This window comes from Ambystoma mexicanum, chromosome 2p (genome assembly GCF_040938575.1).
Source record: "Ambystoma mexicanum isolate Mex_15411 chromosome 2p, UKY_AmexF1_1, whole genome shotgun sequence".
NCBI lineage: Eukaryota > Metazoa > Chordata > Amphibia > Caudata > Ambystomatidae > Ambystoma > Ambystoma mexicanum.
The window spans coordinates 288,127,797-288,148,663 of NC_090923.1; the positions used below are offsets into that span (position 1 = coordinate 288,127,797).

The window sequence follows — 20,867 nt, forward strand, 5'->3', positions numbered from 1 at the left end:
CACTTGAATACAAATAGGCAGAGGCTATCAACTGGGGCATTGCTGAGTCCATGTATAAGCAAGCAGCGGGGAGAGAACGGTGTGGGTGATTTGAGGAGACAAAGCACCGGAAAGAGGTGCTGGAGGACAGGGGAGCACGATGATGCTGAGACGGCTAGGAAAAAGGAGCAGAAGAGTTAGGTGGGGGATAAGGAGTAGGTGCTGAATCGAACCAGCAGAATGAAAGTATTGAAGACCAAGAACAAAAGGAGGAGGTGGGAGGTGAATAACGAGGAGGTAACTAGTAGCAACTGGAGAAGGGAGGGAAAGACTTGCGGAAGTGAATTGCTTAAGTGTATTGCTGTCTCGCTGGGCTGCTGGAGGATTCTGGTGGACTGCCTACATACCTTCAGCTGCAAGCGTGTTTTTGCTGGGCTACGAGCCGTGTGCTGGCCACGCCTCCTTGACTCTGCTGGAACGGCCTCACTGGGTAGGCGAAGCCCCTCATTGGCCACTTTGTATCAAAGCGGACTCTTTTTGAATTTGTCTCCTTTCTTCATGATTATGATTAATTTGTTTGTCTTAGTTTGTGTAGCAAGCTGAATCCGCCCACCAAACTCCGCTTCCAACTTCCTTTAAAAACATCCCACGTGCGCGAATGTGCGCGCGACTTGCGGAAGTGAATTGCTTAAGTATGTTGCTGTCTCGCTGTCTAGCTGGATAGCAAGAGAGCGGGTTCGGTTGTGAAGTAAGGTGGATTGTTTTTGTTTTAGTTTTTTATCTTTGGTTATCATTATCAATTGTTTTATTTTGTGTTAATTATGTCTCGACTAATAAATTCACTAAAAACGGGTATGCCAGAGCATGTGGTAAACGCATATAATCTAGTGCCCCCTCTGACTAAAAAAGCCTTAATTGTCAAAAGACTCAAAGACAATAAAGACAGAAAGCGGGCAAGCTCTATAAATGTAGATATTTGCACAATCTGTATAACAGATGCTGGGGGGTCAGATAAAACCATATCTATTCCCCAACAGAGTGAGATAAATATGCCGCCGACATCCAGCTTGTCCATGATTACAGCTCCCCAGGCAGTCTGTCCTATTGCTTCAGCTCTGACTGAAGCACCAACAGATGCAAATATTGCCTCAGAAGAGGTAGCGATCGATCCTAAAGCATGTCCTATTAATGTACAATTACAAAAGGCAGGAAGAGAAGTAGCGGTTGCCACGATTGCACTAGCTTATACAACAGGAGAAATATGTATCTCGCAAGTAAGTACCAGTGTTGACAATCAAGCTGAATTGTATTTGATCGAATCGTCCACAGCTGTACCTTTGTTTCCGTTGCAGCTCAACATTTATTACAAGCTGAAAATGACAAATTAACAGCAGTGGATGAATTTGGTGACGACACCCTAGCCTCTATGAATGCGTCTAGTCCGCCGGAATCGAAAACACCTGAGGTGATGTACATATGCTCCAACACGGGTGATCTGATCCAACTGATTGATAACTCCTGTATACACACAGCTGCCTGCACAGAAACTGCACAAACACTGGAAGCTGATCCCTTAGCGGAGAAAGAGATTCCAGAATTGAATAAATCACCAGTACTCTTTGAAAAATCTCAATCCAGTATTTCAAATGTATAATTTGTAGCCCCAACGCCCCGACGTACCAGATTTAATGATCCTGATACTAATCACCTGTACTTTATACGTGATAGTCAGATGCCGTATAAAGACAATAGGTTCTCCTTTCCTGAGGCCTCGGCACTAAATAACACATTGAGTGCAATGAACACGGCACTATTGTCCTTAGCAAAGTTGTATGAATCATTGAATGAAAAAATGACAAGTCAGACCAGAGAAGTCCATATGTTATATTCGCTACTTAAAAACGAACATCAGGCACAAAATCTATCATCTCGTCCATCTACACTTAGGATGATAAGTCAATCCATCCAAACAAGTGTACTCCATGATCCAGATGTGATGGCAGATTTGTTGACAAATTCAGCAAAAAATCTAAACCCTGTAGCAGTTGCTATTCAGGTAGCAAGTGATCAATCTGTACCTGCTGATTTGATAGAGGTATTTCTGAAAGTGCAAGGTATCGCATCTGCCGTCCAGGACGCAAATGTTCAATCTGTTTCTGCAGATATGATCGGGGTAATCCCGAAAGTGCAGGGCATATCATTTTCTCCGATGTTTACCAATCTGAAAGTCCAGTCCGCGGCTCCCACTCGGCTACCCAGCAGGATGCTGATCCTACAACTCGGCAAATAACTATTAATAGAAATTATGTGTCAAAAGCTAAAAAAGCTGCAAAATTAGTAATCTCAGCTAAGAATAAAAGGAAATTGAACCTAAATATTGAAAATCAGTTTAGGAGAAAAGAAGCTCTAAAATATAAACCTCTTGACGACTTGCTTGCTATTGCAACACCTTTATCCCAAAATTCATTGAGACATAGTCACACTTGGGACCTGTTCACTATCTCCACACAAGCTATAGCTACAGCGGGTCCTCAACACTCATCAGCAGCAAACAAAGTGGAGATTTTGAGTTTGGTTGTCGCTCCACCTAAAGCTCCAGTTATGCATGGAAATGCATCAAGCTCCACTTTTGACATTATACAGGACCTACGAGATGAAATACGAGCCTCTTTTGAAAAACAGTCTAAGGTAAATGATGCCCTCGTACAGTCCTAGACAGCTCCTATTAGTGAGATTCAGGCTAATAAAGTGAATGGTGGCCTTGTCGAAGTGAAAAATGTACATGTAATTAATAGATTTCCGTGAGGAAATACGAGATTCCTTCAAAAAAAATATTCGAGAAAACAAAGCCCTCACGCAAACCATTAGGTCAGCCAATCAGGGCACACAAAATAATTCTAATCAATTTAATCAGGATACCTATAAGGAAATACCCAATATTGAGCTTTTGCTGAAAGGCCCACAAATGTTGCAAGCATCAGCAACATATGAGTCTGCGGACCAGGGAACCATGGGCCCTGCAACCATTAGCAGGCCGCCTAGGATCCAACAGAGCGAGCCTGTTCCAGAGATGTCCAGGCATTTTGGCAAAGCACAATATAAAAATCATCATCGCCTACTTATTAAATGTCGTGGCTATCCATTTGCCACAAATGACCTCAATCGAGCAAGCTTTCTGAACATTTGTGCGGAAATTACCACGCTTGAAGACATAACATCAGCTGACATCAATCTGGTAGAATGTGTCAATGATATAGACTTAACAGCAGCACGTCTGTTTATTCAATCAAGGGTTGTCTTAAACACCTTGTGGCTAACTCGAACGGCTTTTTATAATCTAGGCTTCATTCTAACACAAGATGCAACCCAGCATGATATGAAACAAACATCGATCGCCCAAAAATCAGATCATATGGTGACAATGTAACCTCCGTGACATTGGTGGAAGGGCACACACAAAATGCATGGCCATTAGACAACTGCAATGTGAGATCATAACAATCCCAGATGCTAGAATCCATTAGCCTACTCTCCTGGAACACAAGAGGACATAGACATTTTATTAACAATAAAAGCAAGGATCTCCTCCAGTTTGACATATTAGTGTCCCAGGAGACATGGCTTCGTGCAATACCAGTATGGGACCAATATAATATCTTTGTGGTACCTGCTATAGAACAGCTGAAGGGACGTCCCATGGCTGGTCTATTAATAGCCTTTAGAAAGGATAACAACCTCGAAGTCATCTGGCATAAATCCCCCTCACCCTGTTTTCAGTACGTAAAGATCCAGCATGGTCATAGTTTTTGTGCCATGGTGAACATCTATTGGGGGAAAAACATCTGTCCTCAATTGCTTTCTTTGAGACCCTGACCATGATTCTGGATCAATTATTACTAGATGAGACTATCACTAACACGTTCATAATGGGGGACCTAAATTTACATTTATTATCTCCTAAAAACTTGAGGTCCATGCCAGTTGAATGTCGGTGGTTATCCATAATGGCTGATCGAAATTTTGTTATGGTCAATGGTTCACTACAGGGGGATGTACATGCCAAAACTACATGGCACAATGCTGGTAGCCATGCTACCTTGGATTATATTTTTGTGAATGATCATTTTTTGAATAATATAACCATGTTCTCTGTCAAGTCAACCACCCTGAGTGATCAAAGTCAACTTTATTTGACATGCGACTGGCCTAAAAATAAGAAACAATCTTATAATATGAACACGTATTCAATGTGTACGGTGCTAATCCAGGGACTACCCACGTGCAGATAAAACAACTTAAAAGTGAGTACAAAAAATGGTCAAGAGGCCTACGTGCCTCCCAATATCAACATGATGGAGAGGTTATGATGAAACAGATCATCCTTAAATCATCAGGGGCATATGGGCATTGTTAAACAAAATTTAGACTAAAAATCAGCCTGTGTTACAGGTGAACTCAATTTCACAGCACTATTGGAGGGCTTTTTTATGGTAATATATATACCACACCATTTCCAAATACTGGTTTAAATTGGGATAGGATTTTAGCCAATCATAATGTGAATTTTGATCGTGATGACATACACTTTTTTTTTTTTTTATATCAACATTGAGTGTGTCTAGAGCCGCTGGGCCAGATGGTCTGCATAATGCCATAATAAAACAAAATAGACACCTATCGTTGGATATATTATATTACATGTTCAAACACATCATGATGACAGGTTCTGTTCCCTCGAATTGGAAAACATCAATCATTCTCCCAATATTTAAGAAAGGAGACAGGGCAAATCTGGCCTCTTATAGACCTATTGCCTTGTTAGACTGCCCGGGGAAAATCTTTGCCCGCATGATCTTGGGGGAGTTCAATAAATGGCTAAATCATCTAAACCATAGAGATCCCTTTCAGACAGGATTTGTCCCTGGCCTGGGCACAGCTATTAATCTAATCACCCTGAATGCCATTATTTAGTTAAACAAGCAATATAAACGACCAATATACGCAGCGTTTGTAGACTTTAGGTCAGCCTTTGACCTTGTTCCTAGGGAACTGCTTTTTAAGAAGTTGATGGACTTGGGGTGTCCTTGGTACATACTCAAATGGATAATTGAATTACATTCAAACACATCAATTCTGATTCTTTTGAATGATGAGGGCCTGTTGTCTGAACCCATAGAGACCTCACGGGGTCTGAAACAAGGATGTCTGCTGGCCTCTGCATTGTTTAACTTTTTTCTTCTAGATTTCGTCTCCTGTTTTAGGGAGCTGACTATTGATCCACCTAAATTGCAAGGAACAGCCATTAATTGGCTTCTTTATGCCGATGACATGGTGTTATTGTCTAAAACACCAGCTGGCCTGCGTATCATGTTAAATGCATTAGACATTTATGCCAAGAAAAATTGCATTAGTATCAAGACTAGGAAAACTCAAGTGATGCAATTTGCTGTCAATAAAGGAGAAAAATCATGCCATTGGCAACTACAAGATACTGACCTTCTGGTTGTAAATTCATACATTTATGTGGGGGTATGTGTGAATAGTCATATGTCTGATAAACCATATGAAGGCCATCTTGAACTGAAAAATCTGAATGCACTATCACAAATTCGAATAATTCGGGCAAAATATTGCAAATTTACCATAGACCCCATGATTATATATTATAAACAAAAATATGTTCTACAACCCTGTATGGGTCAGAAGTAAATAAAATGCCAATCCTATGTCCACTGGTCTAAATATGAAAGTACCTTTTGGAAAAAATCTCTCATGTTACCCAATTCCGAATCGATGCCGATCATTAGACACAAATTGGGTTTAACATCGCTCTATGCAGTATATAAATGGAAAGTCTGCCAATTGTATAGGAAGTGTATTAAGAAAGATGGTACTAATGGGCTGCTTGCCATTATATCTCGATATCTACTGGTATCAGATGATAATTTTGCAAACAAAATGGCGTGATTGTGCCAAAAAAGGAGCAGATGTCTCTGAAATCTTACTTATCAAAAATCCCAACAAAGCTTCATTTAAATTGTGGAGATCTGATTGGATTAAGACACGAGACGCCTGCATGAAAATACTGAAGTTTGAATCCTTTTGCCTTAAAAGCACAAGGACATGTTGAAAAATATCTGAAGCAGTCCCCCAATTCTAGTCATCGAGCTGATTTTCTGCGCTTCAGATTGAATATCTGGCCCATAAGAGAGATGAAAGAAGACATCTGCCCAAGTATGTCGATTTTGTAATCAAAAGGTAGAAACGTTGAAACATTTGGTTGTTGAGTGTGTTGGTTTGCTAACGATGAGAATATTTTACTTCAAACATTTGTTTAATGAGACTGCGGTCATCACGCATGACCAACTATGGCTAATATTGCACGGAGGAGTTTCAAAACGATTAAGATATGCACTTGTAAATTATCTAAACTCATTGAAAATTAAGTTATATGATATCAATGATGGTTATGAATTGGAAATGTGCATTTGTATCTACGTATTTAGCATGTATGTTAAGTTGAATGATATTGAGAGTGTTTAATTTTTTAATTTGTGTTTAAAATTCCAAGGTCGCTCCACAAATGCTTTAAAAGATTGTTCAATTGTAGAAATCAAATGATGTCATTTTTATTCGTTAATTTTAAATTTTGTAATGAATTTGTTGAAAGGTCAGGTTTTACTGATCAAAACAACTATAAATTAAAAAAAAAAGAAGACTAAAAAGGAGGTGGCAAATTGGAACGACAGATGAAGGGTGGTAGCAACAATAAGAATTGAGGGAAGAGAAATAGTATTCTGATCTCCACAAGGATAAGTAAGTTGAGGAGGGAAATGGAAAGAAGAGTTGAGGGAAAAGTTGGAAGATCTTTTCCCGGTACGTAACCTGGCTGAGAGGATTGAGTTAAGGTGGGGTAGGGGTATGTGGCAAAGTGTTAAGAACACTCATGAGAAGGGGTGTGTTAGTGGGGAAATGAAGGGTGAGGGTAGACGAAAGGACTTTACAAGGTAGGAGACCTGTTGCAACTTATCGAGGAGGCAGATAAGGACAGGGAGCGTTTGTGATGAAATTACTAATGCTCTGCAGAAATACAGAGATGAGTAGTGGCTAAAGCGCCTACTCAGCCCCACTCTACTACTAAACCTCCACTGATCCCAATAATAAAGTTGAAACAGGCACTAGAGACGTATTTGTGGGAGGGCAAAAGGGGCACATTTTTCCCGGACCTCTGCCAGGAGGCGGCCCCACAAGTCTGCCTGATCTAAAGAAGTCAATTCCCATTGTTCAACAGGCTTGCACAGCACACAGCCGGATATTTTATGGCATACTGCTGAGGCTATAAACCTATTGCCTGTCTGTTGTTGACCAGTACCTTCTGCTGTGATCAATTCATCCTGTAATGTTATGTGTTCACTGTGGTATAAACAGTTTGTGTGTTCACTGCGGCACAACTCCTGTAGCATTCTCACTTTTGTGTGGGAATTATATTGATATGTGCAATAGATATTTTTGGAGTGCATATTGATAAATGTATGTACTGCGATGGTTCAGAAGTTACCTCAGTGTGTTAAGCACTCATTGCAGAGATCTATGTTAATATGCAAGATTACAATATCAAATTTCAGCAAGGTTGACCCAGCTTTTCCTATGTCTGAAGTTGATAAACCGTAATGAAAAAGGTGGGGTTTGCCTAATCTTCCAGAGGTACTCGGGCAATTATATAGGCATCAACAGCTAAGTGTACCTCTGGGGAGTTGTGTACATATATATATGCAAAATGCATCTATGGGACAAGTCATACGTGTAGACTCTCCTGATTTTGTACTGGGTCTTCAAGTCCATAGATCCCAGACAATTCCACGCATCTGCACTCTACATATCCTTGTTATTCCGAACACAGAAAAACGTGTGCATATTGTAGTCTGAAACGTAGACAGATGGGTGCTGTATGTCAAAGGTTAAGAAGTGATAGAGTGAGTATTGATAGAAGGAGATCCAATAAGAACAGATAAATGCTCTTTACCCAGACAATGGTGTGAAGTGACTTTATTGTTCATATGTACTCGTCTCAATCAGACAAATTGAAAACATGAAAAAATATAATAACCAATACAGTAAATTTAACACAATTACCAACATATGCAACATGAGAAAAATAATAATGATAATACACAAATAATCAATTGAATGAAAGGCAGGATTACAACAAGAAAAAACAGTTCAAACTGTTAAAAAAAACAATTTCAAAGACATGTTATCACGCTAACGGGTTTTCTAATGCAATGAGTTACATAGACAGTATTACCATCTATTAGGTCAAATCTAATGTTCTACAATTGTTCTACAGTGTTCTGCCATTTATTGAGGCAAACAAAAACATGCAGATCTATTACTTGCTGCATCACATCAGTCTTGGACCCCCTTAGTTGGTTCAGAAGAGTTCACAAAATTAGTGAAGGTCTTTTTTTCTGCCAATGTGATTAAGGTGGGATCTTATCCAAGTGTAAGCCAGGAGCTAGTAACCCCTGAGCGTGCAGTCCCCGTAACCATCACATTTTGGTGTTCTGTCCAGTAAATGCCGTCTTCGTCAGGGCTCAGAGTAAATGACCCTGTGAAAAACATATATAGGTATATAAGTAGAGTGCAGAGCGTGGAGTGCTTGAAAACACTAAGCACAACTAGAATGGTGACCCCTGTGTACCGGTGGTGAACTTACCCTCCGGTGAGAAATCTAATTCCTTGATCCTGTGTGGGGAGAGGAGAGGCACTGGCGTTATCTGGGCACCTTCGACATACAGTGGGAATTATCATTCCTGTATGCCATGTAGTTCCTAATGCCTGCCAGTCAGCATTGGTCTAGCTCATCCGATCAGTTTTGCTCCGGTGGGAAAAAGAAGGAGATGGGGCAGAGCTCCGTTGGAGTTGGATGCGTCTCTGGATCCTGCTACCAGTAGGCATGGCAAAAAAGTGGAGCTGTTGCTCATGCTGCTGCAGGGACCATAGCCCGTGGGTAGATCTGTCGCAATGGAGCGTCTAGGAGCCGGACCGCCCTAAGTGATAATATTGTATCTCCCTAGGACGTGGATGTGAGAATTAATGTAATTAGTACCGGTTTATTGCAGCGTGCGGCGTAGTGAATGTGCTGGCATTTGTCTGTGAGCCGGTGCGTGTACTCGTGAGTGTTGTGGTCGCTGTCCTAGCAACCAGTACGTTAGGCACAGGAGAATTGCCTAGCATTTCGGTGCTGGACTGCCCCCACATATGTTTAGGATATTTCTTCTCTGTGAAAGATAGTGAGCTAAAGACTCTGGGTAAGTCTCTCGTAACCAGGACTAATGTCTGGCAGAGGGACTCCCTGGACCCCCCCCTTGTTAATTTGCATATTTAAGTAACTTTGGGTCTCACCATAAGTTACTAGGGGAATCCAGACGTGGACCCCTTGCTCACTATTCTTAGAGAGGCACAGATCCACCCTACTGATGAGGTCCAACCAGACCGAAACACGTGTCTGGGGTTTCTGTTGGTACTCTTGTTCAGAGGAGAATTGCCTAGCATTTTGGTGCTGGACTGCCCCAGGGCAGGACAAAGACTGATATGTTTAGGATATTTCTTCTCTGTGAAAGATAGTGAGCTAAAGACTCAGTCTCTCGTAACCAGGGCTAATGTCTGGCAGAGGGACTCCCAGGACCCCCCTTGTTAATTTGCAGTCTACTATGTGGCTACGTATTCTTGCATTGCCCAAGCACCATTTTTGATGTGTCGTTACCATGGTGATGTAGATGCTTAAGGCAAACTCTGAGCCCTCGGGATATAACACTGCCTGTTGCGTGTATTGCCGGAGTGTTGTGGCTATCACGACAATATGGTACAGGCTAGCAGGGTCCGGGAGATAATAATGATTTAATAAATGTAGGAGGTAGGAAAAACCCTTTTTGGTCTCGATCAGCGGATTTTGTCCTGGCGACCAGTGCATTAGGCACAGACTACAGTCTAATACGTGGCTACATATTTATCGTAGGCACGTTGTTCCCATGGTAATATAGACACTTGGGCCGAATTCCGAGCCCACAGGATATGGTGCTGCCTGTTGCGTGTATTATCAGAGTGTTGCGGCTCGCAAGAAGGTGTGATACAGGCTGGCAGTGGGCGGGAGATAATAATAATAATAATAAATACAGGAGCTAAGCAAGAAACACCAGTTGGTCTCGATCAGTTGTTTTTTGTATGGCCGTCTCCAGAGGATCAACCATGGGTGTGTCATAAACTTGCTGTCTGATGTCAGCATGAGGCTGAGGAACGGTTCAGGGAGGACTGGCTGTAGAATGGAACTGATATGTAGTTCTTCTAATGGTCCCAATGCAGGGAACTTGTGTAAAACAGTTGTAACCACTGCCAACTAGTGGTAGTGTTCCATGTTTGTAGGCAGGCATCTCTGCTGGAAGGCAAGCACCTGCTAGTACCCCTAGTCTGGTTAATGCTTGTATGCTCCAGGCTAGCATCGTTGTGTTTTCTGTGCAACTGGGCCCCTGTGTTCACGGTGGAGGATCAGTTACAAGTAGATCCAGGTTGAGAAGGAGACGTGACGCTCTAATGCGTGACAGAATGGAATATTTCATTCAGGCCATGATTGTAGGTGTCAAAGTCGATGTATCCAGCGGGACTCCTTTTCTAAGAGACTTATTTGTACGTTGTATCCTCCTTGACTTTTTCCACTCCACAATCCACCACCATAGGATTTCGTTTGCTTGGTGGTTTGCTTCGAGGTAGTGGTTGATAAACCTGCATGTATATGTACTTTGCTGATAATAGCAATTTGTGTGCTACAAAACAATGTACCTTTGTGTGATTGCGGTCACTGTAAATACTAACATGGCATCAATATGTTGAAGGTCTAGAAACTGGTTTGTTCAAATGGGGAGTTGTAAAACGTAGGCAATCATCCTCTTATGATGGGCATAAATGTTTTCCGAGAGGTGAAGAGGTATCCAAATTCAAGACTGTGGAACCAAAGTGTCCATGTGTGTATCCTGGCTTTGCCAGCATATTATACAGTGATCCTGGTCAAATTGGTTTTATGTTTGTTCGAGAAAATATGTTTGAGGCCCATTTGCTCAAAATTATTATTTTTGTTCTTACACATTTCATTGTAAAGAAAAGGGGTGGGACATCCCCCACAGACCCCCGCATCCTCCCAGCTTAATATATAGCTAGCCCTAACCCTCATCTTTTTTTCTGGCAAAATATGCAAACAAAACTTGATCAAATGGACCTCAAACAAATGGGCCTGTGGCCAAATGGGCTAGCACTGTCAAATCATCTTATATCTCTTACTTTTGTATTTGCATTTTTAAAGCGCTCACACAGCCCACGGGCATCGAGGCGCTGTTACAGGAATTGTTTGTTAGTTGCGTAATTGTTTTTTTTGTTGTGTCTTAGTTGCGTATTTATAACGCGCTTAAATACACAGAGGTATCTAAGCGCGGACCCGGGGATTGAACCTGTGTTGCTTCGTCTTGCTTCCAAGGCAAACACGTTGCCGCTGAGCTACCCTCCCGGGACAAATTACATTACCTTACATTTCTTGCCGTTGTTTAGCCCATTACTTGCTCTTTCTTTTTTTCTAGGGCTTTTGGGTGCAAGAGGTTCTAGATAGAAGAGAGAACAGACAGAAGAGAACGGACCAGATATACTGTGTTGAGCCATGAGGATTCTAAGCAAGTCAATGGCAATAATCATGTTTAAAATAGCTCACCACAGCTTTGGCCCATCAACCGTATCGAATGCTGCAGTGAGATCCATAAAAGCAGTAAAGAGTTTAATTCAGCATGAACTGAGCTAGCCAATATGAAGGACAGTTTGAGACTACATCTACAGCAAGGTCCTCTCAAAAGCAGGGGTGTTGCTAGGTCTGGAAAAGATCTGGGGCTACCCTAATGTCGGGACTCTGGGCGAGCTAGCCTTTTGGTTGTAGCCCCTGAGATTCTATCCGGGGCTACAACCAAAAGACCCAGGGCTAATGGCCCACTGAGCCCCCCGACGGCGGCAGCACCTCTGCTCGAAAGCCTAATTTAATTGGTGCCATTATAGTGTGAGCTTTAATCCAGTCATCTAATTTGGAAAATACTGCTTCCCCTAATAGCTTCCCCTAATATTTGTACAGTGCTATCAAGCAGGGATATAGGTCTATAACAAAGTAGCAAATGTTGTGTTCCCTATATTATAACTGCAACATCCCTCAAAGGTGGATACGTGTTAGAGGAAACCATTACATTAAATACATTTCACAACATGTTGTGACTTTCAGGTATTTCGGTGATGTATTGGGTGTCTGTGTGCTTTTGGTATTGATCCAGGATGAGTCTTATAGTGGTGCTGACTGGGTCCAACAACACAGTGTGGTTCAGCAGCAGTGCCAGCTTGCTCGTCGAAGACGCTAGGAAAAGGCATGGGATGTCGAATCAGTGGCACAGGAAGACTATGCAGTCTCCGATGCGTAAAAGTGAAGACTTGCCTTTGCTGGTGAGCAAGATATGCTGGCTCAACGTAGTGTCTGGGTGCTGTAACGACGACGGCTGTATGCTTGGAAGAGGCTGGTAACCAAGTACGCAGTGTCGAGTTGGGAACACTAGAAGACTCGGCAGGTCTTGGATACAGAGACAGATGTGCTTCGGCTATGAGTGCAAATATGTGATGAGTAGGTGAATGTGCTTGGAGATTTAGGATAACTTCTTTGATTTGTTTTTTTTAAGCACCTTGGATGTCATCAAAGGGGCTCAAACCAGCATTGTAATGGTTTGTTAAGGCAAGCAGAGCCAGGGGTTGCTTCCTTGGTTCTGTCGTTGGGAGGAGAGGGGGTCTGCCAGGAAGGTTTTCAAAAACACATGTAGGGTTCTTCCATCTCCATTGAGCAGGGTCCTGGGAGCAGTGTCTACGGTTGCAGCAGGTCTTATCCAACCAGAGGGTTATCCCTCATAGGACCATGGTATGGTATGGAAGGAGAGCTTTCCTCTTTCTTGGAACTCCTGTCTTCACATCTCTGTCTGACTTTGGAGTATGCTGCACTCCCAATTAGGTGCCATTGAATACTTTCTCAAAAGTGTTTCAAAGATTAGTCAACTAAAGGAGCCTCCCTTAGATAAACGCTACACAATTAGTTCAGAGCAAGCCTGTGTTCAAGGAACAAACCCAGGCTGTTGTAACAAGTGTTATTTGCCTTCTGTTGTCATACACAACCTGCCTTGTCTGCAAGTAATTGGGGGGGGGGGGCGGGAGGAGGAGGGGTGTCAACAGAAGGATTGGCAGGCCGAGCAAAATACCAAAATTGTCAGACCCCTCTGTGGTTCTCTCCTCTGGGATACTCTTGGCTCCAGCTTTTCCTCTGTCTGGTTACATACTTTGAAGAACTGGTTCCCAGGGAACCTCCAGTGGATGGTTCTTGTTCCCTGGAGGAAAATATCGGCCCTCCTGAGGAGGTTAATGGAGAGCTTCCTGTACAGCACCCAAAATGGTTGTCTTGGGTATACTAAGGCATACGGCTAATGCACACTAGGCACTTTCATGAATATGTCCCTGCTCACCAAGCTGACAATAATATAACATGCAAACCTTGGGGATGTTTAATTGTGTAATCTCAGTAGCCACCATTTCATAACCAGACATGGCTTATATTTAGGTATTAGAAACGTCCACTAGGCTGCTGGGGTACACAATTAGTGGTGCAGACAACCAAAAACCCACCACTACCTTTGGGAATTACTTCCTGCAGCTGTGTTCAGGAATGTACTTGTGACCTTTGATGAACCTGCCCTACTGCTTCTGCTGTCAGGAGATTGTCACAGCAAAGTACATTGTGAATTCTGGGATTGAGCATTATGGAAGTGGGATGCGATTAGCAGATCTCACATTCAGAAACAGAATGACCCGACATTCTATTATTAATGAGCTTAAAAGCTAAGGCTTTCCCTCCCTCACCAGATGGCGTTCTGTCACAGCTGGCGAATGAAACCAGGAACCCAGGACGGAGGAAAGGAGAGGTTAACCAACCTCCCTGCAGGTGGAAAGTATGAGGCCAGCTGCCATATCAACTCGCCATTCCTCAGACTCTTGGAAACTCTGGAACTCTACATGGTGGTGCTTGGGTACCAGTGTTGCTGTGATCGTGGCCTATCATGCAACATATGTAGAGCCCAGTAACCCAGGTGAAATAGAAGACCAGAAGACCCTAGACAACAGAAGAAAGTGCTGTGAAAGAAATGGAAACTCATCCCAGTAAGCACGCCTCTTTTTTACACGTCCTGAGGTGGTACCAATCTAGGAGTCTCTTCAAACCATGTATTACCTTTCCGGCCTTGCACCTCAATATTTCTGATTCACACTGTTGAAGAGATGTTTAGTTTCTTTGTTGCCTTCTGCACTTCTCCGTCTTAGCTTGTGTTGCTTAAGGTCCTTCCACCATCTTGGAACTCTCTGCACATGAGTATTTTTCATAGTCCTCCTGAGTATTAAGTGAAAGTCTTGGAACTGCCTGCTTACCTGGTTCTTATGTAGCAAATATCTGCAGGTCCTTTATTGTAGGACAAGGATTTTGTTCAGATCGAGGGGGCTCCGGTCCGGAGCTTAAGCATTGACCACTCCCTCTTCATACATATTCAATTCTTCTTCTGCTTTCTCCCCTTCTAGTAAGTCAGAAAGACATGTACGCACTTGTTGACCTTCCATTCCAAGGAACCATAAAGCTTTTTTCCTTTCCACACTGAAATTGTTACCATGTACCACAAATATATGTACTTTTGAAAACCTTACTCTCAGATCACCCATTGTACTAAAGCCTCTGCTGGTGATGGAAAAAAGAATCACCTGGAACCATGCTCCTCACCCGATAGTTTTCTCCAAATGGTGAGGATAAAAATTGATTGTAAGACCATAGGATTGATAAATGTTTACTGGAATCACATAGCACTTTCAGAAGATGAATATTTTTGTGACTTTGGAGGACCTTCTGAATATGACACTCCTGGATCTGACCTGTGATCATGTAATCATCACTGGCGATCTTAATATAACTTGTCATGTCCAAACAGGTAAACGATTATCCATTGCAGCATTTAGATGGAATTCTATTATGAATGAGTGCCAACTATTCAAACTTAATGGAGCTAAAGTAGGGGACATGCCGCAAAAAAACACTTGGCATCGTGGCACGCAAACTGCCATGATTGATTATACATTTGTCGATGGCTGCCTGTTTAACAGTATAACAGAGTTTATAATTATTCCCCAACTAGCAAGTGACCATGACATTCAAACCATGCAATGGTCATGGAGTTTTCTTGAGAAACTGCATGAAAACTCGCTGGTGACGAATCTGACCTTGAATACTGCTCAAAATAGATTTAATTGGTCCCCTCATTCCCTACAGACCTTAAAAAGTAATCTGGTAAGGAGTGAGAATGATCGATCGAAAGGGATTAAGTCAAACGCTCGTTCATATGTGGAAGAAATGCAGATATTTGCAGTAAGGAAAAACAAATTAAGAACAAGTGGAAATGGGATTCTGCATCCGGATGACTCAGAAGTGTCTGTGCGTAAGGCGCAATATAGAAAAGATAAGAGACAGTTGATGCATTTGAACCTGCTTTAAAGGGGAGCTAAACTTAGGTCTCTGAAGTGTAAGTATAAAAACTGGTTAAAATCTAGACATGCCTTGATATATCAACAAGATGCAGAAAATATGCTTGATAGATTAAAATCAAAGAATTCAGCTAAGATCTGGTTTCTTAATCTCTATGCAGTCTAAAGTACAAATGATCCACCAATTGAATCCTATCCCCCAAGAAGTGTGGGCTAAATTCTACAAGTCTCTATGTCCGGATATTAATCTAGAAGGGGACGGTGAATCAATAATTTGGTCTTTGACCTGGATGACATACTGTTTTATGTATCATAATTATCAACATCTCGTGCACCAAGCCCCGATGGTTCATCTGATTTTATGATCAAGAAACACCCCATGGTGTGGGCCAACATTTTCTTGTGTATCTTCACTCAAAGAGTTAAAACTTGCTGCATCCCACCATCTTGGAAAATGTCCATTACAATCCCCATTTATAAAAAGGGAGATAACAAGGATCCAGCTAACTATAGGCCGATATCTCTATTTGATATACCAAGTAAACTTTTTTCTAGACTACTATTAAGAGACCTGAACAAATGGTTGAATGATGCCAAAATGAGGAACGCAAATCAAACAGGCTTTATGCCGGGGATGGGAACGGCTATCAATCTACACCTCCTGGAAATCATCAAAGTCCAAGAACAGCTAAAGGGTCAAATAATTTATCTTGCCTTCATCAATTTCCAGGCGGCGTTTGATTCGGTGTGTAGGAAATTGCTGATAAAGAAATTGAGTGATGCAAAATGCCCTGAATATTTGATATTTTGGATAAAGGAATTGCACTCGAGAACAACTGTGCAAATCAGACTAGCTTCTGATGGAACTTTATCAGACCCCATTTCAATGTTCAGAGGCCTCAAGCAGGGGTGTATCTTGGCCAGTACGTTGTTTAATTTTTTCATGGCCGCTGTACGTCATTATTTCATGAATTGTAACCTCGGTTGTTCTACGCCGACGACCTTGTGCTGTTGGCCAAGACTCCAGGGGGCCTGCATAACCTCTTGGCGTCTCTGAGTAAATATGCTAATGCACATTTTTTAAGAATAAATCAAGCAAAATGTAAGATCATGATACTGGGCCTAAAGAAAAATCTCCCCTATCCAAAGGGACAATGGGTCATCCAGGAGGTCGAAATTGAGATAGTTTCTGAGTATAAATATCTAGGCCTTCAAATTAGTAATGATGCATTTGATAAACCATGCTTTAGAGATCTCAGGCAAAAATTGTCAACTGGTATATCCCAAAAAAAAAATCATACAACCTAAATATGGCAAGTTCTCGCTTATGCTGGTGATGTCTTTTTGCAAACAAAAGTTCGTCCCCATCTTGACTTATGCTACTGAAACATGGGATATCATGGCGGAGAGTATATGCGTCAAGATGGAAGGACGTTTTTGGAAAACCATCTGTGGCGTACCTTTGACGGTATCAATATGCTTATTACGACATGAAATGGGGATGGTATCTTTGTATGCGATCTACTTATGGAAGGTTTTGTCCCTATATAGCCGGTCAACTGGCATAGCGAGTAGAGTGCTCGCTTTGACATCAGTGCAGAGCCTGCTAACGCAGGTTCGAATCCCGGCGGGGCCAAACTCAGCCTTTCATCCTTCCGAGGTCGATAAATGAGCACCACACACGTGGGTAATAATAAGCAGCGCTCAGATACCTGAGGGTTCGTAGCGCTATATAAGTGCCAAATTATTATAATAATAATAATAATAATAATAAGTATCTCATGGTGACCGAAGGAAATGGTGTGATGTTCATTCTGGGAAAATTCATGTTAAATGAACATAATAATAAAATCATCAAATGGCGAAAATGGATAAACTTAATAATGGTCTAAGCTGGTATTGATGAGAATATCTTAACAAATAATCAAGAAAGAGCCAAAAAGAAATTGTGGTTACTTGATTGGATTAAGACCAGAAATGCCTGTTTGAAATTGAGGATATTTAAAAACCAGGCTTTCGCAATCAAGGAACTACATAAAATAGAGCAATATTTGGTGAGATTTCCAGATCCAAAAAATAGATTTGGCTATTTGAGAATAAGATTGAACATCTGCCTCACAAATGAAATTTGTAAAATGACTATGAATGGGCATTGTAGATTTTGTAAGGTGCCATTGCAGCCGGAGACTTTAAAACATCTGATTGTTGCCTGCCCTGTATTGATTGAGAAAAGATGTCAATTTTTTAAACACATGTTTAATGAATTTTGCATTGTAGATTATGAGGTTCTATGGGACAAACTGTATCACAGTCAATTAGCTAAAATTAACATAGCAATATTAATGTTCATTGAAGCACTAAGTCTGAAACACTGTATGGACACTTCTGTTTTAGAAAATGTATAATGGAAATTATATGCGCTACCGGTTGAAAATGTAAATGGAGGAAAAAAAACAAAAAAAAAACAAGGTACTATCAAGTCCATTGAGGTAGGTAAATGAGGGAGTTTTTGAAAACATAGGGAAAATTGCAATAATCATGATAGCTTCATTGGATTCAGATGTTTTGGTTTTAGTAAGTGGTTTTAAAAGGTTTTGTATTTATTATCGCTATAGTTTGTGTTATAGGCTGTATATCTTATATATTGTGATTAATGTGTTTTTGTTTGTTCTAATTTTTGAAAGGCTGTTTTTACAGCTATATCAAATAAAACACAAAAAAGAATACTGGCTGTGGATCTTGTGACATCCAGGTTAACATGGAATGTTCACCTCCTATTTGTACATGATGTCTCTGGCGATAGGTTGCCTCAAAATATCCTCTAGCAGCATTTGTTCATGGTGTGTTCTGTCGAAGAAGTGTCTCTCCTCCTCGCCACTTCTCCCTTTCCTCTCCCCCTCTCTCGCTCTCTCCCCCTTTACCATCCTCCCTTAGCACCTTGGTCAGGGAACCTGTCCTGTGTTAAATTATACCTCTGCAAAGTCCTGCTTGCAGATTCCATTTGGAGGAGAACAAAGATTAGCGCTGGTATTCCCATGGATGAATGGACTAATGTGAGGTCTGTTGTTAATTTCTTCAGCGAGAGGGTGTCCATGCCCATGCTGCTCTGTCACTGCAGCATACTTTGCAAGTACCAATTTCTCACACCTTTGTATGCTGCTACAGCGTACTTGCATGCAACAATAACATGGCGGATTCTCACACTCATGGGCCCCACCATGGCCTTTCATAGTAGTCACAGCCGCTTCACCCTTCACTCCCACCAGCGCACTATGTCTTAAGATGCCTACCGAACAATGACATCACTGTCTGAGGACACCGCCCGTGGGGCACTGGAGGTGGGGCGGGGGTGTCATTATTTGGTCCTAACGGGTACTTGACCTCCAGTTAGCCACAATCTGCTTTTGACACTATAGTCACCTACTACTCATACCAAATTTGCCAAGTCCAGGTGTCAGGTCGGTAAGACCTTGTTCGTTCTGCAGATCCTCTGACGGGAGGAACGTTCAGAGAATGTGTCGTCCAATTGTTGCAGCTCCCTGATGCTCACTTCACAAAGACACTGGATACAGGAATTCTAGGATTTATTCACGTAGTAAGATTCCTCAAAATCAGGACCCCACTTTGTCCTTTGGAAGTTCCAGCTACAAATGCCCTTCCCTTCAAACAGCCCACATTCTTCCAGCTACAAATGCCCTTCCCTTCAAACAGCCCACATTCTATCTTACCACTTTCCAAATGGATCCTAAACTAAATGTAAGAAAGGGTGCATTCCATAGGCAGCTAGACTGGTAGGTGAAAGGAACAGACCTAAGAGCCTCTCATATCGTTGCTCAGCCAGTAACTTGTGTAGTTAGAACAACACACAACAAATACCCATTGACCAGATTTTTTTTTATTGCTGCCAATTCTCTACCTGTCAATTTTACAGAAAGGATTCCATCTTTGATGCAGGACTGTTGCATAACATCACGGACCACGTATCTGATTTTAATCTTTCATGTTCTGCGGTAGAATAAAGATACAAAATTAAATATAAAAAACAATGTATAGAATCAACTGCAAATTGACCAAGCATCTTTATTTTTAACAGGAGGATGTGTATGCGTCGATGGACATTTTGCAATATAGCAAATCTTATCCCAGGGATGCAGACGTGGAAAAAGTACTATTTGCATCGATCCCAGTTGGAGCACCAAATGACATCAGGACGAGGAGCTACTGATTATACTTGTAAAACCATGAGAGGGCACGACGGTAAGACCACCGATAGCAAATGGAAAGGATATACTGTGATATGCTGCTTATTTGTAAATTGGTTCATATTATTATCCTGTGTATGAAATAATGTTTAAACCTTGTTCTCTGTCGTCCATGCTGTACCTCCTTTCAAACCTGCTTCAGTGATTGGCCAGGCAGGAAAGTGACCTTCAGAACATGCCACAGTTTTAAACATTTGAAACGGTTGCTGTGTGTGTGCATTCATACATGCAAAAGGGACCTCTGCACCCACATAAACAAATTGCCAGAGGGATTTTTTTTGTGAAAAGTGATCAGGTCGTAACTTCACCTTCATTTGTGTGTGTAATTATGATACCCTCAGAACATTTAACAGAAAAAGTGAGTCTTCTTTACCGTAGGCCAGATTCTAAAATAATAACGTAAATGAAAGGAGCTCAGAGAATGCGATTGTTTCATTTGCGCGTATTCACCAAAGGCAACTTGGGCATTTCTGGAGAGGCTGAGCAATAGCGCCAGGATATGTATGACAGGCTTCTGGCTGTGCATTTCACCAGGACGGGCCGTTAAAAGACCCGTCTCAGTGAAATGACTTTAAAAAAATAAATAAATTCCATCTCCATTTTGGGGATGGAAATGATGATGCGATAGGTGCGGTTTAACCCACGGCTGTCTCACTTCAAAAGAAAATCTCAGAAGTGACCCTTTCATGATTTGCACCTCCACCTGCGTCTTTTAAAACAGTGTGAATTCAAGATGAGCTTTGAAATGCCCCTAGCATGCACTCATTCAAAATCCCCTTGCACGCATCTCCTCCCTTGCGACAAAAAGTCATTAGAATTTGTCCCCATTGATGTATTCTTTTTTATTTTTTTTTAGAGCAATGCTCTTGTTCAGATCGTAAATGTTTTTTTTTAAAAAACATTGGGCCTAATTACGAGGTTAGCGGTAAGGGAAAAACGATGCCGGTAAAGGATTACAAGCATCGCTTACCGCTCCTGGCGATTATGACCCGCTAT

The 20,867-nt window shown here is 41.7% G+C and overlaps 1 protein-coding gene across 1 annotated transcript in view; it reads left to right on the forward strand.

The window, feature by feature from the left end:
• FBXW12 (F-box and WD repeat domain containing 12) overlaps positions 1 to 20,867 on the forward strand; it is a 549,693-nt gene that overhangs the window by 62,726 nt on the left and 466,100 nt on the right. The window contains exon 3 of the mRNA XM_069643567.1: positions 19,703 to 19,866. Coding sequence (XP_069499668.1) covers positions 19,703 to 19,866 — 164 coding nt within the window. The remainder of the gene's footprint in view (positions 1 to 19,702; positions 19,867 to 20,867) is intronic.